The sequence below is a fragment of the Cetorhinus maximus genome, chromosome 15 (assembly GCF_964194155.1).
Source record: "Cetorhinus maximus chromosome 15, sCetMax3.hap1.1, whole genome shotgun sequence".
Classification (NCBI taxonomy): domain Eukaryota; kingdom Metazoa; phylum Chordata; class Chondrichthyes; order Lamniformes; family Cetorhinidae; genus Cetorhinus; species Cetorhinus maximus.
This window is the reverse complement of record NC_135893.1, coordinates 27,724,460-27,751,777: the sequence shown is the minus strand read 5'-3', so window position 1 is coordinate 27,751,777 and position 27,318 is coordinate 27,724,460. Positions and strand designations below refer to the sequence as shown.

Here is a 27,318-nt window from a genome sequence, read left to right as displayed (position 1 = left end):
ATACAATAAAAATAACAAGCTGCTCTCTCTCACAGTGTTTTTTTTTGTGTACAATCGTAGAACTTTTGTAATATTGTATCTGTTCAGGCCCCTGATCAAAAAATCAGCAATAAAGCCATCAGGTCCTATGTCATGTTACCCGAATCTCACAATCCACTGACAAAAGCAACCAGTTTCACACACATTTTCTAAGCCGCTCTTAGAATTTCACACACCAAAGTGGACATTCGGCCCATCGTGTCTGTGCCAGGTCTCTGAGAGTGTTCCATTTAGTCCCATTGCTCTTTCCTCATTAAAATATTTTCTTCATCAAATAATGATCTATTTTCCTTTTAAAAGCTGTTACAGATTCCAATTTCACCACTGTAGAACATTCCATATCTGCGTAAAAAATTCCATCAAACCCAGGCATAAATAAGTTAGGCATCAACACCTCAAGAAATGGTTTCACTCTCTGCCCCCAGGAACAAATGCCACACATGAGCAATTGTAAATGGCTGCTGATAGCCCTGCTTGATATTGGGTCAATCGATTTATTTTCGCTGGAGGTGGGGGTCAACTCTAAACCCTTCGATATAGGATAGTAATGCAGTTTTTAATGGATTTTCCCTCCTGATCAGGGATGGTGTGCAGTCAAAATGGAAAGGTCAGGAATGCACCTTTGTAGCAACTGCAAGAGATATAAAATGAAATGTTTGCTTTTTGCAACTTAGCTTTCACGTAGCCATCCACAACGCATTGTAAGTTTTTTTTAAATTAATTTTTATGGGATGTGGGCGCCGCTGGCTAGGCCAGCGTTTATTGCCCATCCCGAATTGCCCTTGAGAAGGTGGTGGTGAGCTGCCTTCTTTAACCGCTGCAGTCTCTGTATCTAGGTACACCCACAGTGCTGTTAGGGAGGGAGTTCCAGGATTTTGACCCAGCGACAGTGAAGGAATGGCAATATATTTCCAAGTGAGGATAGTGAGTGGCTTGGAGTGGAACTTCCAAGTGATGGGGTTTCCGTGTATCTGTGGGTTTGGAAGGTGCTGCCTAAGGAGCCTTGGTGAGTTCCTGCAGTGCATCTTGTAGATGGTAAACACTACTGCTTCTGTTTGTCGGTGGTGGAGGGAGTGAATATTTGTGGAAGGGGTGCCAATCAAGCGGGCTGCTTTGTCCTGGATGGTGTCAAGCTTCTTGAGTGTTGTTGGTGTTGCACTCATGCAGGCAAGTGGAGAGTATTCCATCACACTCCTGACTTGTACCATGTAGATGGTGGACAGACTTTGGGGAGTCAGGAGATGAGTTACTCGCTGCAGGATTCCTCGCCTCTGACCTGCTCTTCTAGCCAATTATTTTTATGGCTGGTCCAGTTCAGTTCCTGGTCCATGGTAACCCCCAGGATGTTGATAGTGGTGGATTCAGCAATGGTTATGCCATTGAATGTCATGGGGCGATGGTTAGATTCTCTCTTGTTGGAGATGGTCATTGCCTGGCACTTGTGTGGCACAAATGTTTCTTGCCACATGTCAGCCCAAGCTTGGATTTTGCCCAGGTCTTGCTGCATTTGGACACAATCTAGATTGATTCAATCTGGATAGCGCCTCCTCCCCACTTGTGTGGTAGATCCTTACTTCCGTTCATGTAGCTCCTATTGCATCTTTGCCAAGATGAGAAACTTAATTAAATGCATACATTCATGAACTGTTACTCTGGTGGAAGATTTTTCATTGGCCTGCTTGACTCCTTTCTTTACTCCCTTCAATTCTTTTTTCTCCTCATCTTAGGTGTCTGACTCAGGGTGAGATTTTTTTTCTTATTCTGGATCCATGGTACTAGTGAGTGTCAGCAAGCTGTTGATGAATGGGGGGTAGGGGGTATCACTGCTGAGCCTCACCTCTTTGCCCAAACTCCAGTGATTTTTACCAGACTCATTATAGCAACTATGGGAACACTAGCTGATCTTTCTCCTTCTGTAGCTTGAGGTGTTGAGGCCATTTGCAGCACCTCTATAGTTATCCTGGCTCAGTTCAACCAACTCAGTGCAGACTGGGTATCAAATATGTGATACCCAGTCTATTCTTCAGTTGGTGATGCATTTATCAGCTAGGGCCTTATATCTAACTGAACCATAATGATTATAGAAGCAATCTGTGCTGTAACCCACATTCACAGTATACACTTAAACAGTAGATTCCTGGCCTCCTGTCTCATATTTCCAAATGCTGATCTGTTAATTACTTGTGTAAGTGGCTCAATTTAACACTTCATAATTCATTATCGCAATCCAGCCACTGTACATGGTGCTCTGAAATCTATAATTGTAAAGACAAAAAGGTAATGTCATTCTTAAAAATACAACAACTTTTGTGTACTACAGTACATTTTATACATTTGCACTTAAAATGTATACCCATTGTTGGAAAAATATGTTTAAATGCAATATGTTTAAATCACAGGGGATTAGGTGGCACAGTAGATTCACTGGTTTTCACCCCTGTGGGTTTGAATCTAGCCCAGAAAAAATGGATGAATGTTTGCCCTCTCTGCTGACTGTCATGGTCTATGTAAAATGAGTTTGTGCATTTTCACTTTCAGTTCCTAGTGGGCACAGACCCACAGTGCAAAGCTGCCCAGTACGCCACTGCTTGGGTCTGATGTTATAATTTAACTCAAAGCAGTGTTAGAGTGAGTGTTGGACATGGTAAAATATCTCATTGGTTTGCTCCTTTGAGTTTGGGATTAAGGTATATTTTAGGGGCAGAGTTGAGGCAATTTTGTCCTGCATCTAACTGACTTCAGATTCTTGATGTTGACATGAGTGCCGGAAATGGGGAAGTGTTCCACTACCAAGCATTAATGACTCTTTCTTAAACAAGGACAAAAATTCACAAATAAAAAGGTCATTAAGAAAATGTTAACTAAAACTCAGTTAGTGTAGCTTATAAATAAAAATGGATTATGTAGCATTTTACTTGGTGTTATTAAACAAAAACTCTAAGAAAAAAGAACTAATATGTGTCTTTGGTGTAGAGCTGAGTTTCTGATCTTCCTACATTCGTGTCACACAGTCCCTCTGTTATAGAAATCCATATATTTAGAGTGTGGCATAGATTTCACACAGCCAGAAGAGCTGAAAAACTGCAGTTATTAATTTCCTTTCTGGCTGCTGTACCTTCTCCGGGGACCAGGGAAGGTTTACACAGGCAAGAGTGGGCAAGCCATTTTGCTGGCCTTTACAGGTAAGCTAGGGTGTTCAGCTAGTGAGTGGCCAGAAAACATCATTGCTTCCACCTCTCATAGCAAAGTCTGTGTTGTCACCGGGGCAGTATTACCTCCAGAGGTGCCCATCGGTACTACTTGGTTTGGTGGGGCTCAGAACTTTCAGAGGCAGCAGAGATATCTTCTTCACGTGACTGCTTTTCTGTTGGAGTTGGGCCTGCTGTCAGTGGCATCGCAGTGAAGTAAATATAGCTCAAGTTAGCACAGCAGGGAACAGCTGCAGCAGTACACAAAGGACCAAGTGCAGTCCAAGTGAATGCAGCTTTTCAGCCCTTTGTACAGACATTGTGGGGAATTTCTCCCAAAGGCACTATCTAGTGCAGCAGTTGTGACCCTGCAATTGGCCTCACTGTCCTGGGCCTAGAGAAAGGAAAGAACTCGCCAGAGTACCTGTTCCTGATCATTAACCAGTGGTTCAGGTTGAAAAGTGGACACAGAGTTGGCATGTGAATATGTCCCATCCCACTGTTAAATGACCAGCTGATACTAAATGGTTACACTCATGATTGAAGAATGACCACTCAAGCAAGGTAATAAAGAGCTGTCAGAGTCTATGAAACAGTATTCCCACAGTCTGTAACTTCAGGAGAGGAAGGGAAACAAGAGGAGGAAACTGGAGAAAAATGTTTGTGGAGAAGGGATGAATTGCACATTCAAGAGGGGTACACTCCATCAATGTAAGGGAAAATTGCATCATATTCCTATAATGTATTACAATTATTAATAGCATTGGTACATATATGTGTCAGCTGTCCAGTAAAAAGCTTATTAACAGGAAATAGTTTTATTTGTAAATGCATTTTTAGCATGGTAAAAATTCACTCGAGCATTGACTGAGTGAGGCTGGGGACCACTTTTAATAACAGAGAAATTCCCTCTTGCAACAAATAATACTATTGTGTGTTAGCAGATACTTAATTAAAATGGAGCAATCCAATTGGTACTGCCAATTGGCGCTAATTCCTGTTAGAAAGTCTCAATTCATAGAACACAATTTTAATATAAAACACTGTTAAAGGGGCCCCACATTATGAAAGACTAAGACACCTACATAAAGCTTAGAGGTTAAAAACTCAACCCTACTGATCCCAGTCTGCAATGAGTAAGCTGATCTTAACTCTGATGATGGTGCAACTGCTGCAGTTGACAGAGGAAAATCAACCAGTATTCACACTCTTGTTACTTTTCAGTGGTTCCTAGTGAGAAATATATATATGTGGGTAGATACCAGGCACAGACAGGGCTGGTCTTAGCTCTGATGCCCACATGATATAATGCTCTATCATCTGTCACTTTCTAGCCTCATATATGAAGAATGCTTATCAGGTGCCACAGAGCAAAAGATGCTCTTTGAGCTATACCCCAGAAAACCTTAGTGCCTTTCAGAGAGAAGGGAAGGAAATATGAGGATTAAAATAAATCTATTTGCAATGCTGAGAGCAGAAACACACAGTCTTAAATTTGGTAATAAGAAACCTCAATTCTGCTTTAATAAGATTACTGTTCTCTATACCAGCAGGGAACTGCCTCATTCTCGGCTATCATCTCATGGCTTAATCAGCTTCACATTCCTACCCACCGGCCATTAAAGTAACATGATCTAAAACGCTAATAATCTTTATTGGCCCATCAGTTAATGCTAAGTCAGAGAGAGTAGTTGGCTTTATTTTAGGGGTTAGTTATGCTACAGGTAATGGTCTCAGAACAGTTGGGAGGAGCTGGGGAGGCATTCAGCTGATCTGAGCGGCTGCCAGCCCCTGCAGTGTACTTTCTGTCCCATATCAATACAATTTTGTGCATGCGTGCACCTGCCAATTAGATTTTAATGCTGGTAGTGAGTCAAAGACTGTGTAGAAACTGATGCTCCGAGAGGGCTGCCTGGAAGCTATTAAAACAGGACTGAAATTATTCCACACCATTTGTAAAGTTTAAGTGGTTTTACACTGTTTTCTGGTGGTAGTCTTACATTTGACTTTAGTGCAGTCTACAAACTGATCACCACTCTGACTCACAAGTTTTGTGCCAATATGTAACCATCACCACTTTGCTACAACATAACAAAAGCCCATTGGTGTGGAAGAGAAATCAGAAATGATTTACAACATAACCATTACAAACCTAGCTCTCAGGTGTTCCTGTTTAAATGTCACTTTCCACGCAGTCATCCGCTTACTCCTAACATTGAAATCTAACTGGCTGACATGCACAAGCACAGAATTATTTCAGAGTTGGGTAGACAACATAGAAACTGGCAGTGTAACTTGGGTCTGCCTATCCTGTTCTGCTCCATTGTTACATGTTGGTGTGACCTTGATGTGATTGAGTAACCATTCTCATTTCTTTGAATGCAGGAACCCGAGAAGCAGCTTTTGTTTACGCAATCTCATCTGCTGGAGTGGCCTTTGCAGTTACTCGCGCCTGCAGCAGTGGAGAGCTGGAAAAGTGTGGTTGTGATCGCACAGTCCATGGAGTAAGCCCTGATGGTAAGTCTAAAAATGTTACTCCATCTGGGGGCTTGATGTTGCAGTGAGTTAACCATTGTTCTTTCTCCTCTGAAATATATGCTCAAAATTAGCCCGGAACAATGGCCTGAAAGTCGTTTTTACCTGTATAGGTCCTATGTGAAAAGAGTTTCGGCAATTTCAGTCTAGTTGATAGCGTGCAGTGCAATTTGCCTATAATCTGACGTTAACTGGCAATCAGACTGAGAGAGACCACAGCATGGCTGGTATGAAAAGTGAAAAAAAGTCACAAACGTAGTGGGTCCCTTCTTGAGTTTGGAGTGGAGCTCACTGTTGAGGTCAAGCACACATGCATCTAACTATACTATCTAGGAGTGCTTGACCCTGATACCAGGTGCCTCAGAGGGAAAGTGTTCTATCCTCTAGTAATAACATTTACCATAGATGAATACACAAAAAAAAAATCACATTTAATATTCTTTGTCATCATGCACATATTAGACCTTAAAATAGATGGAGACCAGTTTAGGTAATGAAAGAATTTCATAATGGCCAGTAGTAGTCTTCAAAGGCCCTGTTCTCACCCTTTCTAACCCCTATGTTCTCTAAGATGAAGCCTTTCTTCCATTATGGATCTCCATCTAGCAGCCTGTGTATTTAAGTTACATTTAGGGCACGTTTAAGGGCAGAAACAGTATTGCCTTTTCCTTTACTTCTCTTCTTAATTCCTGGCTTGCTGGAACCGGTCTCCAGCCACTGTACATTAAGAGGTAAAAACCAGCCTCCCACACTAAAACATAGACCAACAAACAATTGTGACAGATTTAAGTCACGTTTTCTGTGACTGTTGTGGGGGGGGGGGGCGGGAGGGGGGGAGTAAACAAGTGATTTAATTTAAATACAAACATCTTGTGAAGTTTGTGAAAATGTGTGTTTGATTGGCAACTCTTCTGACCGTAAATTAAATCTATACAGTCCTGGTCAAGTTTTTTTTAAAGGAATTTAAACAAACTGTCTTGTTCAAATCTGCCTGATGACTTTAAAGACAGTCAGTCCAGATAGCTTCCATAGAAAGTGAGAAAAAAGGATTCACAACATAATAGTTTACCCTAATAGTGATAAACTTATTTTCTATTATTTGAGGAGTGACCTGTATTTAATAGATACTATAAGAAATGTTGTTACCACTAATATTTGTTGTTTTAATGTTAAACTAACCTCTTTGTCAGTCAAGGCCTAAATCAATGTCCACCTTCCAAAATAAGAAATATCACATGAGATCATGTGATAGAACCTCTAGCTGAAATAAACTGTTCATTTCTGGCAGTCTACAAATTTACCTAGCTATCTGGGGAAGTAAAAACATTCTTTCTAGGAAATAAGTCACCTAGAGTAAAGAAAACTAAAGAAACCAACAACATGGAGCAATGGTTTCTGCTTTGCGACAGTGCTGGAGTTGATGTAACACAGATTTTGATCAGTGATCTGACTGACATCGCATTAGAAACTGGAAAGTAAAACTATGTGGGGGTTTGGAAATTAAACTGCAAACCCCAACACACAGTGAAAGTGTGATCTCCATATCAACAGAAAACTCCATTTCAGTTCACTGTGTACAGTGCAAATGTACCCCAAAAACAATTAAGCAATTAATACAAAAGCAAAGTACTGCAAATGATGGAAACCTGAAATATAAACAGATAACGCTGGAAATATTCAGCATGTCAGGCAGCATCTGTGGAGAGAAACACAATTAACACTGCAAATCATCGACTTTAAATGTTAATTCTATTTCTCTTTCCACAGATATGCTGCCTGACCTGCTGAGTATTTCCGACATTTTCTGTTTTTATTAACAATTTTTTAAATTAACAATTAACATGATTATGGCAACTTGAAATTATGTATTGTTGGGAATCCAGTGTTCTACCATTCGTGTGGAAGGTCCCTCAGCAAATATTGGAACACTCAGGAATTTTGAGATCAATTTTAACCTTCCTCCGCCCAATGGGAACTGTATGGTGGGGGTTTAAGATGGCCGGGATGGGGAGGGATATTGGCGCCATGTCGCGCCACGTTCCTGCCAGCCACCATCTTACCTGACTCAGATCAGGCACGGGAGGGTTGCCCAACCCACGCAGACAGGAACCTACTTGACAAGCAAATGTCATGGCCATATGTTGTCGTTGGTGTGGCAATATTTTGCTTACAGATTTAGAAACTCGCATAGGACCAAGCCCAATGGCAGAGTTAATTTTACTTTTCTGTGGCATCCTTGTGGAACAGAAGTACTCACCTGGATTCTGCAAGGAGTCCTCGCAACTTAGCAGCCCCGACCTGACCTCTGCCTCCCAGCACCGGGATCTAACTTCTTCCCGGGAACTGTTCTCTTGAGTTTGGGCATCTTTGGGGTGATGAACCAATTTCTGTTCATGTCTGTTGATGTCACATCCACCTTTCACAGTAGGGAGACAGTGTTACTTAATTTAATTTAGGACCAGAGGTTAAAATGGCCTGGGTCTCAGGCTGAAGTTTCCACAGAGGTTTATAGGAACGTACAAACATATGTGGTGCCAGAAAGTTGTTGCCTAAATGGTCCTTATATAAAATAAGGTTAGATGGTAGGGATAATCTCTTGCAGAGAGTCATCAGCCTCTGGAAAGGGCTTTCACAATTTCAGGTATGAGATCATTGCAGCCCTTTAAATGGGAACTTGACAGGCTTCTGAAAGAAGAGGACACTCCCAGTGACAGGGGATACATGGTTAGTTAGTTTAGATCATGATACAAAATGGGCAACTTTCTGAAGCTTGCTTGTTTGCCTTAGGGAGTCTGAGAGGAATTTGCCAGCATGTTTTCTTAATTAGCTGTCTTTTTCTATTTGTTTTACACTCCAAGAGACAACACTACTAGGAGTTGAGAGGACAGCATGTAAAGTCTACTGGATCAGGTGAACTTGATGGGTTGAAGGTGTTTTCTCAGCTTTCTTTTTATATGTTCACTAATACTTCAGAAAATGATCAATACCTTCAGGAGCAGAAATTGGGAAATATTGATCAAAAGACTTAACACACAGCTATTAATTAACCTGTCAAGTTACATTTATGAGAAAGGGTACGCTGTCATTCCTAGATTTTGAACTTGATTTTGTTCCTGGTTTGGTTTAGGCTTGACGACCTTGGAAATATCTGGATTGTTCTCTTCTGAATTAAACAGGCTTTTTGTTCTGATCATTAATATTTCTTTATTTCTGTTGGATTTAGGGTTCCAGTGGTCAGGCTGTTCAGATAATATTGCATATGGCGTTGCCTTTTCCCAATCTTTTGTGGACGTAAGGGAAAGAAGCAAAGGCGCTTCCTCTAGCAGGCCATTAATGAATCTGCATAACAATGAGGCAGGAAGGAAGGTAGGTGGTTTATAATCCTAAAACTCCAACTCTGTTCTAAACTGTTTCCAATCTTAAACTTTACAACTTCAATTCAAGTGTTAAAAAGTTTCTCCAGCTCTTTATTGCATCAATGATTTTCTTTGTTCAACAGTTTAATTCTAGGCAAAAATAGGTTAAATCAAATGTGTTTACTCATAGCTGATTCCTGCTGATTGGTATTGTGTTGGCAATAAAGTTGGCAAATATTATCAATATGTGTGAACACATGTATTACAAGATCACAAAATGAATATGGATGTAGAAGACCATTCACATTAGTTCATCCATCCAGGAAGATCTTAAAGTTCACCCCACCAGTGCAAAATTCAACTATTTCAGGTTTTTGCTTCTGGTACTCTACTTGGAAGTCAACTCCAAGTGATTACCCCTAGTGTGAAGAACTTCCTAACATTTGTACTAAATTTACCTATTACTCATGTAAGCCTGTGTCCTTGTCCTCAATTTCATAATTTAATTCGAAGTCGTTTTTTGCATCTACTTTTTTCCATGTCTGCTATATTTCTATAAGTTCACTTGTCAATCTCATCTGTTCCAAGCTAAAAAGTCCATGTTTCGCCAGTCTTTCCTCATAATTCAGTTTTCCTCCAGGCCAAAACAAAACTTTGGGCGCCCAATCCCTGGGTTTCTCCTGAACGCCATCGATCGCAATCATTCCCTGCACTCCTACTCCCATCCACTTGCCTGATTGCCAGGGACCGTTCTCCCAGTTCTTTTCTCACAAGTCTCCAGTAGTGGCTTCCTCCTATCTTCTCCCCATTCAGCCAAGTAGTGGATCTCAAGGCCTCAACATCTCCATTGATCGGTCTTGCAGCTCTTCTACGAACTGATGTTAGTGTTTGAAGGTCTCGCTAATGCCTCATTAACTGAACATGTCACTCAAGTGTTGTTTGGCCATGGCACTTTACAGTTTGCACATGACTTGTATCCTACTGTTTTGGCAAATAGCTCAGCATTTAGTGTGCCTTGTTGATTGGTGCTCTACATTGGTTGGACATGTTGAGTGCTGTGTCTATTTCTTGAATTGTTTATTCAGGCCCTCCTAGTTTCTGAATCAAAGTCATTGATGTAAACTAGAAATGGTAAGATCTCAATACTGATTGCTGAGGCACACCACTCTGCATTTTCCCAGACCCAGACATTAGGTAAAATGTAGATGTACAATCTTCATATCATATACTTGAAGTGTTAATTTGTGGAGAAACATAAGCCACAGGTTTTCTGAGGTCTGCAAGGGATAGTCAAGTGGCATTTATTTAGTTATCTTCTCTCCTTTATTTTTGTTACCTTCTCTGTGTGTCACATTCTACTGGCTGTAATTTTACTTTTTCAATATATCCTTTTCATAACAATGTTCTTCTCTTCCTCTCTCTTGAAGTTGACTCTATGAGGGTATATGGTTTCATAGGCACTGAGCAACTTATCATAGCTTATCCACTCTGTTATTATTCGGCAGTGAGCTTTGAGCTAAAAGTTCCAGCACACTACTTGAGTGCAGGGTGGTGTCACAACAGAGCTCAATTTCCTTGCATATGTGCTTTCAGTGCTGAATTAAAATCAGAAGTAACGACCATGCCTGATTTATGCCCTTCTAATCCAAGGACACATAGGCCAACTGTAGCAGCTGTACCACTGCCCCAGCTAATTCAGCAGACTGGGGCTGAACTTGGGACATTTCTTGCCAGATAAACTTGCTGAGTTAATGGGGCACTCTGTTTTAATGCTGAGCTTTCACTTTAGATACGAGTGTTGGAAAATCACCTACATTACATCCTCCTGTGTTCTTTTTCTCTCAAGCAAGAGAAGTAGAATTCCAATGTTCACAGATCTTAAGTTACAATCCTGAAGTTATGATCACAATCCCAATTGGAAGATTTGGGGCACTGAATTCTGAATAGAAATTGATTTTGGAATCTTGTCATCCAATCTACATACACGCCATAAAAGTTCCTATGTTATGTCATCTAATTCTCTTACTTCCATGTCACATAACTCAAATTGTCTAATGATTTTAGTGCTATATTTCCACTTTGCTGGGTTATTTATATTGCTTTGTTAAAATTGTTTAATAATTCAATTTTTTGTGCAAAAACAAACTTAATTATCAAGAACAGACTTTATCAAAATGAAAATCTGTGGATTAGTTTGGTAACTAGTTTGCAATAATGTGGAAACAGAATAAGAAATTTGCCTATTAGCAAATTTGTTCAGCTAAATTATTGATTACTTTTCAAGCAACTCTTTTCTTCGAAAGGCCCCCATCTTTTTCTGGCATCACGTGTCATTGAGCATCTTCAATCTACATAGGAAGGTGTTGTCAAGCATTAGTCATGGTGTACCTCACAACCAAACCAATGAAATATAGGAGTCAGTACTATTCAATCATAGCATTATTCCGAGGGGTAAAAATTTGTTTCCAATGGTGGCACAAAATGGGGAATCACGGATCAGCTGCCTGGTATATGCAGTGCTGGTATTTAATTCCATTTACTACACTGGAACTGCATGTAAAGAGTTACGTAGAATGGGAGGCTGATCCAGTACTGCCCATTTTGTGCCGCCACCCAAGATAAATTTCTACCCCCTGGTTTGTCTCCAGCCGACTGGAAATGCGACTGGCCTTTCATGAAACTGCATTGTGTACAAGAGTAGCATATATCAATTATGTTTACCCCAAAGAAAAGTGAGTTTCAATGTATTAACATTGTATCAACCAATTATCTTAATGGACTGTTTTTAATGGACCAACCTGTGGAGTTTGTAGAAGCTTGCTAAAACCATCTTTTATTCTAGCTCTGGTAGTTCAAACAGCTGAGTGGTTGACTTTCAATTAGAATGTCATACATTGAAATCACTTCTCTTGCAATGCTGCAGCCTAACACCTTTACTTAAAGGCCTTCTGGAAGTTTCAGGGTGATTAACGTATCTAAGACAGTAAATCCTACATAGACTACACAGTATTATCTTCCAACATACCATTCAGTACGTGCCAAGGCTTCTCTTTTGCTCATGTTCCCCAATACATGTCACTGCTCCCCCTAAGTCTCTTCAACTCTTCCTCCTTTCTCAACTACATATGCTATTTTCCCTAACCTTGTTCTACTCTTACTCATCCATTACATTTGCTCCTTTACCCAAGCTTCTTTAACTCTTACCCTTTTCCTTCTCAATTATACCCCCCACCCCTCCCTGGCCTATTTTACTTTTCCCATAGCTCTGCCACAACTATTTGCACCAAGATAACTTCACTGCTCTCTCATGGTCACCATCATGCCTGCTACCCTCTCAATGCGACTCTAAATTTTCTCTTCCAGCTACCTCCACAAATCCTCCTCACTCCTCTGGTCTCTCCCAAAGCTGTCTCTAGTTTCCAAGTCTCTTCCTGGTTCAGTTAAACATGGTTATGTAATGAGGCACGTTCTGACATTTTGCAATTACTGTTACAAAATTATTTGTTATCTTAATTTCAATGTTAAAAAAATTAAGATTGAAAACACATTGTAAGCAGCAGCAGACAAGGTGTCTGCTATCGCGTAAATGTTCCGCGACAGCAGGATGTTCCAGGAACTAAGAAGCACCATAAGCTCTCCATCAAAGCAGCACCACCCCTTCAAGGATGCAGCTGTTTCCAGAGTCAGTCACAGTTGCACTATTAAAACAAACACAGTTCAAAACGTGACCCTTACCTCCTCAAATATAACTGTAACAGATGAACAATATTGTGCACTGCATCACATCAAGTATTAAAACAGCTCAGTGTTGGTTATTTTCCACAACATCTAACTGTGTATTTTTTTTTCCAGGCCATTTTGAACAACATGAGGGTGGAATGTAAATGTCATGGGGTTTCTGGATCGTGCGAAGTGAAGACTTGCTGGAAAGCCATGCCTCCATTCAGGAAAGTAGGCAATGTGCTGAAGGAGAAATTTGATGGAGCCACAGAAGTCGAACAAAGGAAAGTCGGTTCCACAAAAGTCTTGGTGCCCAAGAATTCACAGTTCAAACCCCACACGGACGAGGACCTCGTATACCTCGACTCAAGCCCAGATTTCTGTGATCATGACATTAGAAATGGGGTCCTCGGAACCTCTGGGCGGCAGTGCAATAAGACGTCCAAGGCGATTGATGGTTGCGAGCTCATGTGTTGCGGTCGCAGCTTCAACACTGAGGAGGTGGAGATCGTGGAGAGGTGCAGTTGTAAATTCCACTGGTGCTGCTTCGTCAAGTGCAAGCAGTGCCGCAAAGTGGTGGAGATGCACACATGTCGGTGATGAGGCCTGTCCAGGTCAGCCCAGGCAAACCCAGGTCAATGCCCGTCACTACGGGGAACTAGAACACTCCAGCAATTCCAAGAAGACAGATAGAGAGAAAACATTATTTAAAATGTCCCAAAGGATCCTTGTTTTATTATTTTTATTTATTGCTGACTAACAAAGATCTGGAGGTACTACTCCATGGACTGCTACTGCTCCGGTTGAACTTACCTCTCTGTTACTGATGCTGCTTAAGTGGAACAAGGGGGCGAAAGATGGTCTGGTTTGACACTGGTATTGTTGCGCAGGCCTTTTCTGGTATTGATACCTCTTCAGTTGTACACTGCTCTCTTACAGACATATCTGGTTTAGAACTCACATCAGTATCTCTCCAATTCTACATTAATTCCTGCTGTTCTCTGATCATACAAAAGTTACCCTTACCTCCAGCTGCCAGCAGCCCTTTCCGATGATCATCCAGTCCAGGCAATCTGGCTTGTACTGAAACATCTCCATCCATTCAACAGCCTTGTGATTGTCTGCCATTACATAAAGACGCCTCTCACAGTGCTCCAGTGGTCTCTGGATAACTCAATATATCAATACCTCCAAATTGCGTACATTCCAAACTTGTCATTACAAGCTTTCACACAGCTCCCCGACAGCTTGCAGTGACTGGCATTTTATGACTTCCCCCACAATACGAGTGCGCGTGTGCGTGATTTATTTTGTAACAGAGAACACAGCACTATACCGTCAATAAATAATTTAGATGGTACCAATTGTAACATAATGTATAGAGTCGGTGAAACAGAAAAAGACCAAATACAGAGAAAAACCCTTTATGGGCTGAATATGCACGCTGGACAGACTAACAGAATGTATTATAACAGTATTCTGAATATTTCAGTTACAAAGAGACTATGTCAAGGTGAAATGAATCCTAGAAGATTCTATCTCAAATAATGCTTCTAGTACGATGTAATGCACAGTACAGTTTAGCCTGTACAAATGATCCTAGTGTTCATGTATTGTTGACCATGTTATCTGGACAGAAATTTGTGCTACAAATGTTAAAGATCTAGAATCCTAACTCTGATCTTTTGCAGTTGTTCTTGTGCTGGAGTTAAATTCTTCTTTCTTTTTTATATACATGCGCATCACTTCAGACCAAGTGAAAACTAACACCCATAGGGACTGCGTGCTGCCAGGAATTAGACATTGAGCTGGGTCTAAATTCAGTCCGGGTTAACTGCTGACTGGAATTGTAACAGATGAATTTGGGCACTGTCAACCAAGTTACTAGTGAGCATGGACCTACAGCACAAAACTCCCCCAGTTGGCACAAGCTTGCAACAAATTGGCACTATTTCTCAAAGACCATAGGTTGGCTGATGAGGAAATAGAAAACCCCCCTGAGGTAGTTCCTCAGCCTGATTACGGGGCAGAGTTGGGAACTTCACTCTGCATCTAATGGCTATGTTTCCTGAAAGAGCTTAAAACTGACACTCAATACTTCAAATGGAAAAGTGTACTATTCCCTATTTATAACATCCCTAACCTTGACGACTGCCCAGTGGATGGGTCAGGCTAGTAAAATCATCAATGTGCTGATTCCAATGCTGCTATCTTGAACTGTGGTATTTTTTTCAAGATTCCAGTATGTTATTTCGTAAAATATAGGCTGCTCTTTAATGTTAATCGTATATTAGCTCGTCTTATATTTCCAATGTTTTTTTGCAACAACAAAAGAATTGTTCCTCAGAGTTAGGTGTAATTTTGTGTGTGTACTACAAATGAACAGGCATCTTTTATTTAACAACATTGAACAAGAATGGGATGTTACAGGCAAATATAAAATGCTAAGCATTGTAATAAAAAAATGGATTCTTTTCACCAACAGCAGTTTAATACAAGCAGTAGTTGGATTTAAATTTAATGGCAGCACCTTGAGTGATTGGAATTAGGACATGGGTACCAATGTGGCAAACATTTTGTGAGTTGGATAACTCCTGCCTCTTCTAAAGGAGCTGGGCTGGTTCTCCCTGTGAAGGAGCAAACTTTAAGATGCCTTACAGTTTTCATGGTTCACAATTCATACAGTGGCCAACAAGATGATCCTGCAGATTGTTCCCTATAGTGGAAATCTCAAACCAGGGGAATACAAATTAAAATCAGGAAGTTGTTGGTAAGAAGGAAAGTCAAACTGAAATCTTTTTACTAAAAGGATAATAAGGTTATAGAATAAATGACCAGGAAAGGCCATTGGTACAGGCAGCATAAATAGGTTTAAGAGGCAACCAGGTGCACTTGTGGTTTGTTGAACCTAATAGCATTTTCCCTGTTCCTAAAAACATTATTTACCATATCCTCCCCACTCTATCAATTTTCTCTTCTGCTTTCCCTCTCTCCTTACTGCACTGAGACTTTAACAAGCTCAATTCTGACAGGTTCCTTGCCTAAGTGTTCGTATATCAGATACATTTGTGTGCAGCCTTCACATGTAACAGCTCCAAATGTATTTTGGACCCTATAGTTGTGCTGTTTCTATGGCGGGTTGCTATGGGTTATAGTGGTCTTATGAGACGCGATATTGCATAGGATGTTGCGTGGTGCCACCTCATTTTATAGAAAGCATTTGCTGACATTTTTCATAGCATACTAAGCCTCTTCATTTTTCTCCTTCTTAACCTTCTCCTATTCAAAGCTCATGAACAATATAGTTCAAACTGTGACAAGTTGCAAAATTAAGAAAGAAAAGAAATCTATACTAAGAAATGCTAGTTGATCTCAGCTGGGCACTAAAATTGGCCTCAATGCAGTGGAGAAAAGAGAGGTCAAAATCACCCTGAACTTCCCCTGCTCCAGGTTACTATCCAGTAGACTGTATGTGTGTAGCAGCAGGGTGCAGACAGGATCAGACTCAGCTGTGATGTCCTCCATTAGCGAACCCCCACAAACATTGCTGTCCAGGCTTATAAACAGAAAAAGTCGACCAAGGTCAGGTACCAGAGGGCAGCTAGTACCCATGTAGCTGCATTGCAACATGAGTCAGCATCTCACGAGAGATGGGAAGGAGATTGACAAAAAATGTTCTCACCCCGAGCTGTGATTGTCATCCAAGCTCAATTATTTGACAGCGGGGTGGTGGAGGGAGGTAGGGCGGGATGGACAGAACGAGAATGACCCACTGAGCTAGATGAAGGTGGTAACTATCACAGACTCCTCATCCAACAACAACCCTGCCTTCAGTTGGCCGATCATCCCCCAACAGCAATAGTGTTTGAACAGGGACACAGTCTAAAACCATGCCAATTTCCTGACTAAAAGAGGGAGCTTTAAAGAGAGAAACTCTCATTAGGTGACTAGAGAGCATCTGAGGGGAAAAAGTAGTAGTAACAGTTCTGTTCTAATAAGAATAGAACAATCAAACACTGGAAAAAGTTGTAAAATAGATTTGTATAGGAATGCCAGTGTAATCTAAATAATGTACAAATCGTAATATATTTGTTTAGACAGATTCTATGTGATTTTCAGTCTACAACATTCTTAATACAGAATTAATAAATGTGATGTTTGCACTCCCAGATGAAATCAGCCTTATTCAGATGCACCTATGTTGTACACAGTGAATATAAGGTATTACCAGCTCCTGGTATTATGAGGTCCCAGTGCCGAACAGACACAAAGCACTAAATACGTTTATGTTTAACGAGCAATATTTCATTATCAGGTATGTACTTCCTTGTATCATTCAAATAAAGTTAGTATAAGTGCACTTTGAGTCATGTGGTGCAATATTACTACAGCCAAGAGAAAGCAAGATTATGAAGTGGAGCTAGATCTATCCCTGTGCCTGTACCTATAGCTTTAGTGAAAGCCCCCTCTTGAATCTGCTGGTGCTCTATTAAAACTGGGTCCCTTCAGTTTAAGAGAGGGATTTCTGTTTTGCAGAGGATGGTGAGGTAGCCCTGCCTCCAAATCAGTCTCTTGTTTTCCAACAAGGAGATAATAAGTCCCACAGCCAAGTGGATTGGAGTCACCTGGTATATGGTTGTTGCAGTACAGTTTACAAGTTATGTTCTCAATTCATTTTGAGTTACACGGTACATTCAAAAGGGCATTTCATCATCTGAAACAAGGATGTCCAATGATTTAACCCACAACCTATACACTACCAAACCTAGTTAGTGAAGTCATAAGAACACGAGTGGAATTTATCCCTCTCGCCTATCACTGTACAGAGCGAGTTAAATCGCTTTGGGTTTGAAGTAGCTGTATGGCTGGCAATGGAAGATCAGAACTCAGACACACAACATAGCGGGCTCATTAATCCAACTGATAAACAACAAAGTTCACAGTACCCCAGCCGGCTCACTAAGGGTGAGCATAGCTTTGGAGACTGGAGAATTATCCCCCATTCAGTTCCAGACTGCAAACCAATGTCCTAGCTGGACAGGCAGCAGGAGCTCTGTGCTGAGAGCCTGCAAGGCCGCACTTCAAGTTCCCAATGCCTTCCATCTGCCAACCAGTGGCTATGCTCGCTATGCTTAAGGAAGCAGGGCACATCCCAATGGTGAGAGAGCATGCAATCCATATCAAGCAAACAAAAAGATTATCTGTATAAACTTCTCAGCTTTGATAAAGGTGGTGATGGGTTTTTGTGCATAGTAGACATTAAGTTAAGCAAAACACAATTTGATCATCAGAGAAGAAATATTCCACCCCAACAAGAGTAACGTATACATATGGGCATCTTTCAACTTAGCAACACATCTTAGGGTTCAAGTCATGAAGCCAAATGCACCTGGATGTGCTATTGGCTGTTAATACACTCTTAAATAATATTAATAGTTGTTTGGCATTTCAGAACTTGAGTAATGCTGAAAAAGTGACATGTCTAAGCTTTTCGTCTTGCACTCATCAGGACACTCGCAAGAAAACCAATATAAGGGGAAAACAACAATTTATACTGTATATGAAGAGAGTGCTGATTGGTTGGCAAGCGGCATTGCCATGGAGAATGTACCACTGATGGTGACTGACTGACTGGTCAAGGCATTGCCCTGAGGAATGAGTCATCGAATGGCTGCCAGTTATTTTGTTTAGCTGAAACGGGCACAATGTATATACATGTTCTTTCTGTCTGCAAAGAACAGGACCCTGTGTATTAATATATGTAGCTTCCAGTACATGCAAATGCGCCACATTACAAGCCCATCTAACAATCTTAAATTGGTTGTCAGTGTAATTCTTAGCACAGTGAGGGTTATTTAGCAAAGGTTGTCCAATTGCGGAATCACATCTAATGTTGGACACTGTGTTTTGAGTTTTGCAAGCATGGGCTAGCTGGGTACAGTATGTACCCTGCCTATTGCAAACAGGGGCTGGGACATGCTGTTTGATACAATCCGCTAGTCTTTGGGATGTACGACCTACATACCAAGCATCACACTGGCACCAAAATTCATATACCACATTACTCACTTGTGTGATAGGCAGAATATTTTTTTAGCTTGACAGCAGCATCTTGTTAGGGGTGAACACCACTCGGGTTGCTACTGCATAGTAGCAGCGTGAAACAGCTAGCTTCACCTGTTGTTCAAATTTATGAGATACCTTGCCCTTCCAGGGTAACCTGAGGAAGACTCGGCATTTTTCAGGGCCTAAAGTGACAGCCTTAGGCCCGTTGCTGAGTTTGCTTGGTGAGATGTTATACAGCATGAAATGATCTGATCAGGGTAGCCATTATCCTGCAGGATGCTTTTGATGCCCCTATTTCAGCATTAAGCTTGCATAGCGAGCAAATGTCTCGGGCCCTATTTACAAGGTTGCCGATGAGAACAATCTTATAACGCTTAGACATGTCTCTTTTTTCAGCAATACTAAATAATATTATTTGGAATTCTGCATTTCTGGGGTTTATCTTTGAAATAATTCGTAGTAACTTTTATTTTTGACTTTGCAAAAGTGGCTAAAAATCAGAAAGCATATCTAATAACTGCCTGTCACAGCTATGCACTCTGTGTACTCTCTTCCTCCTTCTCCACTGATAGTCACAGCACAAGTAACTGTGCTTCAGGATCATCAAGAATCGGGATTCAGGTCAAGATAATGCAGGGGAACAGTTGTAATTTGCTGAAGTGGGAAGAGTGCTAGAAATGGCCTGAACACTACCTGTGCTAGGAGACAGGATTACTGCTTCTGATCATACAGAGACCCCTGATGGATAATACGTGTATGGATGTTGAAGGAGGCCATGTTTCAGCAAAGGTTTCTGCCTGCTCCCAAAAATCTTCTAACTAAAGCAATTTTTCCTCAGCTCTGCCTCAGTTTTTTAAAGTAATGACTCCCTCCCCGATTATGACCCCACCCCCAACTAGAGGAAATAGGCCTAGATCTTCCGAACAGTAGCAATCATCATCTGCTTGAACTATGCCCGCCTCGTCACTGCTCCATGTTTCTTACTAGGTCTTCCAAGCCCAGCTTTATCAGAAATGCAGAGCGAGGCCTCCATCGGGACACTGCGTCACAGCTCTGTAGAGTCTGGGGGAAAATAGGACACTTTTGATGGCACTAGCTGCCATATGATAAGTTTAAAGGTTCGGTGTGAATGGGTGAATGAAAGAATGGATGAATAAGTGAATGGGTAGGGTGGTAGGGAGGATGAGGTGCTAGGTGGGTGAAGAGGTAGGTGGGCAAAGTAGCAGATGAGTAAGGTGGTAGGTGAGTAAGTGGATGAGTGGGTAGCTGGGTCAGGGGGATAGTTGGGTCGGGTCGGGAGGGCTAGTCAGATTGGGGGCTAGTCAGGTACGTATGGGAAGGGTAGTCAGGTCAGATCAGGGGTCAGTGAGGGTGTGTAGGGTGGCCAAGGGAAGTCGCGAGGTAGTCAAAAGGTCAGGGGGTAGTTGGGTGCTTGGGGGGGTTACAGTTGTCGGGAGGGGTACCTGGGTCTGGTTGGGAGGTAGTCAGGAGTCAGTGGGGTAGTCAGGTGGTGGGGTTAGTCAGGTCAAGCTAGGTCAGGGGGATAGCTGTGGGGTGGTAGGGGGTAGTTGGGGGTTCAGCAGGTTGGGGTAGTTGGGTCAGGGGATAGTTGGGGGTAAGTATGAGTGATTGGGGGGGTCAGTTGTGTAGTTACCCAGATGTTAGATTAGGTTTTAATCTGTATAATATTTCCTGACTAACTATTCGGGTAAGTACCGCAGAACTGTCCAAAGACTCCGAATCTATATCAGCGTCAGAGACATTCACGGAGGATCTGGGGGAGCAAGAGAACTGCCCATCGGAAGTTGAAACTTCCTAGGCAATTCACATGGAGGTCAGCGCATCAGGACTTCCACAGTGTCCTGGTGGGGCTCTTGGGTAGTGGTCCGGTCTCCAATAGAACAGAGATCTGAAGATCTGAGCATAGGTAGGAATTTTCCAGCCCCGTTGGTGTTGGGTGTCATGGCGGGCGGAGGAGGGGGGAACAATATGGCAAGAAGGCGAAAACTCGGTTTTACACCATCGTGAAACCACTTTGCAATCATCCATTCCATCCGTCAATGACGGGCCACGTTTCCTGATGCCGCACATCGGGAACATTTTAATACATTTGCATTTAATTATAAGACTTGCACACTTGGTTCATCACCCCACATCAAATTTCCCACCCACATCAGCGTGATTTCAGAACTGCGTGCTTGATGACTGCCTTTAAAAGGCATGCACCTGGCGACCTGAACTTCGAGGGGAACTCAGAGGTGACTGCACACAACCTTGCGCAGAATTTGTGAGCGTCACCCCAGGACATCAAGGAAGAGGTGCTGGGCATCCGCTGGGGGCACAGGCAAGTCACTTTTTCCCAGCTGGCTTTCAGTGCAGTGCCGGGGCAAGGGCTCCAATGTGGGTCAGGCCAAGAGGGTTGTGAGTATGGGCAAGGCAGCACCGGCAGACTGAAGGAAATACTCAAGCACATGCTGGGGTGGGTAGGGAGGGGCTGGTGGGGGAGCGGAGGTGAGGGAAGCAGCCACACACTTGGAAAAGCTTTTCAAAAGTCAGCATTCTTCCGCAGCTTAGACCATTCAGCTGCAGCTCCATTTACGTGCTTGGAGTCCAGTCTCTGAAGCTTTCCTGCCCCTCAAGCAAAAGCATGAATGTGCCACCAAATGCTCCAGGACTTTTCACCCTCAGGCGCAGACTGCAAACTAATGTGCATTTTAGGGAGCAGCAGAGCAATTGGCTGACAGGGCAAGTTGTACAGTCCCCTTGTGAAAAGTGGCCATGGCGCAGTCACTGGTGGAGACGCTCACAGCCCCTTGCAATGTCTTTATTAAGGTTTGGACCAGTATCCCCCATGGTTCAAGCTAACAGCGCAGCCTTGCACAAGATGCCTGTGCCTGAGCTGAGAGCACAGCATGCAGTCCAATAGCCGAAGCTGCCTCCAATTGGTCAAGTGGAGTGTGGTGGAGGTGGGTGGGCTTTCAGACAACCAATGATTGCACTACACGCTGGCCATCCAAGTGGTGGCCAGCACTGCTGCATGCGTGAAGGGGCCTTCAGACTTAATCAAGAGAGGCTCTTAGCATGCTGATGCTAACCCACGCGTCTCTCTATAAGAGGAGAACATCAGGATCATGGAGCCTGATGATTTAGCAGTATACCCCATGGCTTACAGAGACCAGAAAAGAAGAAGAGTGGTCGAGGCAGCTGGCTCAGCGAAGGGAGGAGCACCTCCCTCAAGATGAAGGGGCGGCAGGGCCTGCTGCGCACGCAGCTGAAGATCCTCAGAGAGCCGCCGCTCACAGGCATCTTGCTAGACCCAGAGTCTATAGACGATGCCTGTCACTCCCACAGATGACCGAGAACCAGTGTCGCCGAAGACTGTGCATGTCTAGGGAACTGGCTGGTCATATGCCACCTGCTGAAGGATTTGGCGCCACAGGGACATGGAGAGCATCCACTGCCAGCTGCCGTGAAAGTGACTGCGGTGCTCAATTTTTATGTCTGTGGTTCCTTCCAGGGCTCCACAGATGACCTGTGTGGGATCTCGCAAGCGTCCATGCACAAGCATATCCGGGAGGTCACAGATGCCATCTTCACGAAGGCACATAGCTTTGTGCATTTCGCCCAGGATCAGGAAAGCCAGGAAGCAAGAGCGCTGGGAATTGCGCAGATCTCAGGTTTCCCACAGGTGCAGGGTGCAATCACATGGTGCTTAGATCTCCGTGGCAAAAAGTGGTCAACTACATTAACCACACTCGCTGAATGTTCAGCTGGTCCACGACCACCACAAATGCATCCTACAGGCCTGCGCACAATTCCCAGGGGCTGTCCACAACTCCTACATCCTTAGCAGGTCTCAGATCCCTGACGTCTTCCAAGGCCCACAGAGGTTGAAGGGTTGGCTTTTCAGGAACAAGGGCTACCTGCAGAGGACGTGACTGGTGACGCCCGTGCAGCGGCCTCACACTGCAGCAACGAGGCTCATGCCGTGACCCGGACTTTGATGGAGCAAACGATAGGCATTTTGAAGATGAGGTTCCGGTGCCTCGACAGGTCTGGTGGAGCATTGCAATACAGTCCAGAGGGTGTCACATGTCATCGTCACTTGCTGCATGCTTCACAACCTGGCAGTGCAACGAGGTGAGGAGCTGGCTGTGGGGGAGATGAAGGAGCTGCATGTATCCTCCGATGAGGAGGGCATCGAAGGGGATAACGATGATTATCCTCGAAGGCGAGGATGCTGGCGATGAGGCCATCGCACTGGCTAGACAAGGCAGGCGTGCTTGGGAGGCCCTCATAGCCACAAAGTTTGTAGAAGATGATGACGAGATGCTATGAAGACAGTCCTGACATCCTCACCTTCCATCCGTGAATGTTTGACTCCTGTACGGCTGATGGCAGCGCACATACACTCCGTGCTCAGGCTCATGTCATGGAGATACAGCAAAGGCCCTAATAGTCATTAGATTGCAGGGGGATGCTGACAACATGCAGTGAGGACACTCCATAGATCTGAAAATAGCCTTTGGAATGTCTGGCTCCTGAGCTCGTTTACGCTCTGTGATCAGGGTCATATCATGGAGACGCAGCCGTGAAATGCACCTGATCCTTTGTCAGCCTTCAGCACCTGACCCCCTCAGGAGCACAGCAACACCAGCCCCAGGTGCCGAAGAGATGGGAGGGGGCAGCCCCACCTTAAAAGTGCTGAGATCATACAGAAAGAATTCTGGCAGCAATGACAAACAACATCGAGGTGCAGGCATCACCAACGTATCCAGTATCCAACGAAGCTGGACCATCACTTTGGTCTGAAGGTTACACACTGCACAGGGAAGAGGCCCTGGACTGAGACACCTGCCTTTATCTTGTGCAGGAACCAAGGTTTCACATCTGAGTGACACAAACACTGCTCATCATGACAAGGAGCCACAGGCAAGGAGACATTCTTGGGAGTTTATTCACAATAGTGAACATTAAATGCAAGTGATTAACACCTGTGCCCAGGCTTTGCAACTACATCTTCTTAACCTTCCTAACCCTGCTGCTACATCTTGGTGCTCCCCTGACATCCACAGTGGAGGTGGAGGCAGCCTGCTGACTGCTACGCCCTATCTTTGACGACGCTGGTAGGCATCCTCTGCAGGGCTGAGACCTGGAGGGCCCCTGCTTTCGGGGTCCTGCTATGTGGCAGCGGCACCCTTCTTAGCCTGTGGAGCTGGAGCTGGAGCTGCTGGGGTCACAGAAAGAGGGGATTCATTTGGGCCGGACACTCCCGGAGTCACCTGGGTGGATTGCCCCAGGGTGTGCACCTGCTGATCTTCTCCTCCCTATGGGTGCCTGAGGGCCCCTGGCTGACTCTTTGAGGGGAAGAGGAAGTTGGAGTGAGATCGAGCTGATCCATTAACACTGTTGGAGGCCAACTATGATGTCAGCGATGGAGTTCAGACCGCGCAGCAGTGCAGGACCGATGTCTTGGACCAAGGTCTCCATGGCGGCTGCCATCCTACAGTGTTGACTTCGGTGCGTTAGCATGCCAGCATTATCACCTCAGACTGAAGTAGGACGGATTCCTGTATCGTGTCTTGCAATCTGAGGAGTGCAGCAAACATCCCTTCCTGATGTTTCCGAGCTTGCTTTTGCAGCTCCCGCAACTGAGGTGTGACTGAGTCTAGGGGCTCCTCATCAGACTCGGATTCAGCAGATTTTTGGCCTCTAGCAATCCTCCGAGTGCCGGAAGCCTGTGAAGTCCCTGCCATCACCTGCTGTGGATCAGACAATGCGATGTGCTCACCAGATTGTGACCTGAAGCTGCTCTAGAACTAGGTCCCACCAAGGTGTGTGTTTCTGTGCTGGTGGAAGGTGTGGGTGAGCGCTGTGATGGTTCTTCAATTAGGGTGTCATCAGATTCTTCTTCCGAGGTGCCTTTGGGGCTTGAGTTGAGGACCTGGCTCATGGACCTCCTTGGCTGCTTCCCAGATATGCCTGCAAAAGCAAGGAGAGATAATTAGCGGATGGCAGGAGACTGCAGAACAGGGGTACTCACACACAGCATGGTTGTCTGATGGATGTTGCACTGCTGGATCCTCACTTGGTTGAGCTCCGACCTCACCATCAGCACAGGAACTGTCCAGATCATCACCAGACAGCTGGATAACTCTATTTTCAAAGTCCGTGAGGGCCTTGATGTCAGGCATTCCTCCACCAGTCTGCGACATTCTGTTGTGTACCAGCTTGTCCTGCATGAAGACAGATGGAGGGAGTGTAAGCAGGACGTCTGCCAGGCCAGGTGAGAAGGATGCCTGGCATGTGTGGATGGTGAGTCATGCCATGGACAGGATGAGGACACAATCCACAGGACAGTGTGTGAGTTGAGAGTGATGAGAAGAGTGGCTTAACCTGGCGGAACGGAGGAGATCATTCATCCTCTTTTGGCACTGGGTGGCTGTTCTCTTTTGCAGGGCATTGGCGCTGACCACCGCTGCCATCGCCTCCCATGTTGGATTTGTCAGCTTGCTTGGTCTTCGCCCTGAGCGAGGGTAGAGGACTTCACAGTGGGCCTCCACTGCGACCAGTAGGTGCCCTAGGGAGGTGTCGCTAAATTTGGGGGCATCATGTTTCCTCCCTTTGGCAGCCATGACTTTGCATGAGCTTCCAATCCTTTAGAGAGAGCTAGTTCTGTGCAGGGGCACCCTTTAAATATGACGCCTGCATTACTGAGGCCGGAGATGACTGCAGGGCAGGCGAATCAGATGCCGCCCTGCCTGCTATCCAGAGTGTTTTCCAGGAATGCATTATTAATGAGGCAGGACACGCTGGAAATGGGATGATACAGCGCGAAAGCATGCCATTGCAGCAGGCGGGTAAAACGTCCTTTTTCCCGCCCGCTACCACACTTTGTGCAAATCTGGAATGATTCTGCCCATAGTTTTTCTTTAAGCAATCTATTAAAACGCTTCAAAGTTTAAAAACCTCAATTAAATCTCCCTTAGTCTTTTCTGTTCCAATGGAAATAATCCCACTATCTCAATTCTTTCCACATAACTAATTTTCCATCTGGCATCAGTTATCCTGGTGAATCAGCACTTAACGGTATCTGTAACTTTAATATCTTCTCTATTAGGCTGTCCAAAACTGCACACACCATATCTAGAGGCAGGGCCTTGAGTAAACAGGATAAGAAAAATGGAAAAAGATTACAATCGCCTCTCTTTTAGTTCTGAAGAAGCAATGAGTTGAAATGTTTCATATGCTCCTTGGCCCACCAGATTCAAACAGACAATCCCAGAGTAAAAATAGGAATACAATGCTAACTATTCGGACTGAAGGTCTTGGAATAACCGGAAATTGGAGAGAGGGGGCCTAAAGAGGATGGCAGCAGACCGGAACTAATACACAATCGATAGCAGGCATACATGGGCCAGTTTTAACCGGAGTGCATAATAGTCTGGTGGAGCGGGAGATAAGCAGGAGAGATCAAGAGGGCAGGAGCAGGTGAGTCACAAAATTACACTGAAGCAACAACTCTGATATAACAAGAATTCATTGTAGTTTTTAAATTTCTGACCAAATGTCACAAATGCCTGTTGAGTGATATTGAGAATGTTAGGAGTACAGTCATATTCTGGTTCAGTAACTATAGTATCCATCTGCAGCCACCAGTACTTTGTTTTTACTGCCTGCTGGTGACTTGGACTGTCGCATCTAAAGGCTTGTGGCTTGTGGCTTACACATAGCACACGCTCCATTTCCAGCTATTAAATATTAAATGCACTGAGAATGTAGGCAGAAAGATCCGAGTTTTCAATTCTTTCACTATTAACTCTGGATACATTTACAAGTGTCCAGAAAGTCCAGAGGACCTCTTGAGCACCTTGTAAACCAAGAATTACACCACAGGAACTAGGATTACAATTAGATTCTGTAGTTCCTCATTCAAAGTGAGTGTACCAATAATGTACATAACCCAAGGGATTTTAACACTGCCTTCCCACCCTCAAATAGAAAAGGTTGTATTAATGCACCGTAAGGTTCAATATGTAATGATAATACTCTTGATCCAAAGCCATATCACTTCAGCTTTGAAACCTGCACAAAGACTACCTTGATGTTCCAACAAGATCATGCAGGTAGTAGCTGAGCCACACAGAAAGTCACAGATTGGACACATCATTAGTGCAGGTTTCAAATCTGAAGTGGAAATAGCAGTTCTACAATTGGCCTCACTCGTGGGCTAGGGACACCTTCTGATAAGTGCCCCGTTAGCCCTAATGCAAAGAACTAATGTATGGACCTCAGGTGAGATTAGAATCTGGCTCAGCTGTGTTGCCCTCCACAGTCGAATAGCCTACATTTCTCTCTCAACCAATGCCACCAAAAAAATGCATTCCTACCATTGCTGTTTGTGGAATGTTGCT

The 27,318-nt window shown here is 43.7% G+C and overlaps 1 protein-coding gene across 2 annotated transcripts in view; it reads left to right on the top strand.

The window, feature by feature from the left end:
• wnt4 (wingless-type MMTV integration site family, member 4) overlaps positions 1–14,513 on the top strand; it is a 45,253-nt gene extending 30,740 nt beyond the window's left edge. For both annotated transcript variants that reach the window (XM_078558192.1, XM_078558191.1), the window contains 3 exons: positions 5,613–5,744; positions 8,986–9,128; positions 12,971–14,513. In XM_078558192.1, coding sequence (XP_078414318.1) covers positions 5,613–5,744; positions 8,986–9,128; positions 12,971–13,438 — 743 coding nt within the window. In that variant the 3' untranslated portion in view covers positions 13,439–14,513. The remainder of the gene's footprint in view (positions 1–5,612; positions 5,745–8,985; positions 9,129–12,970) is intronic.
• Positions 14,514–27,318: the final 12,805 nt, after the last annotated feature.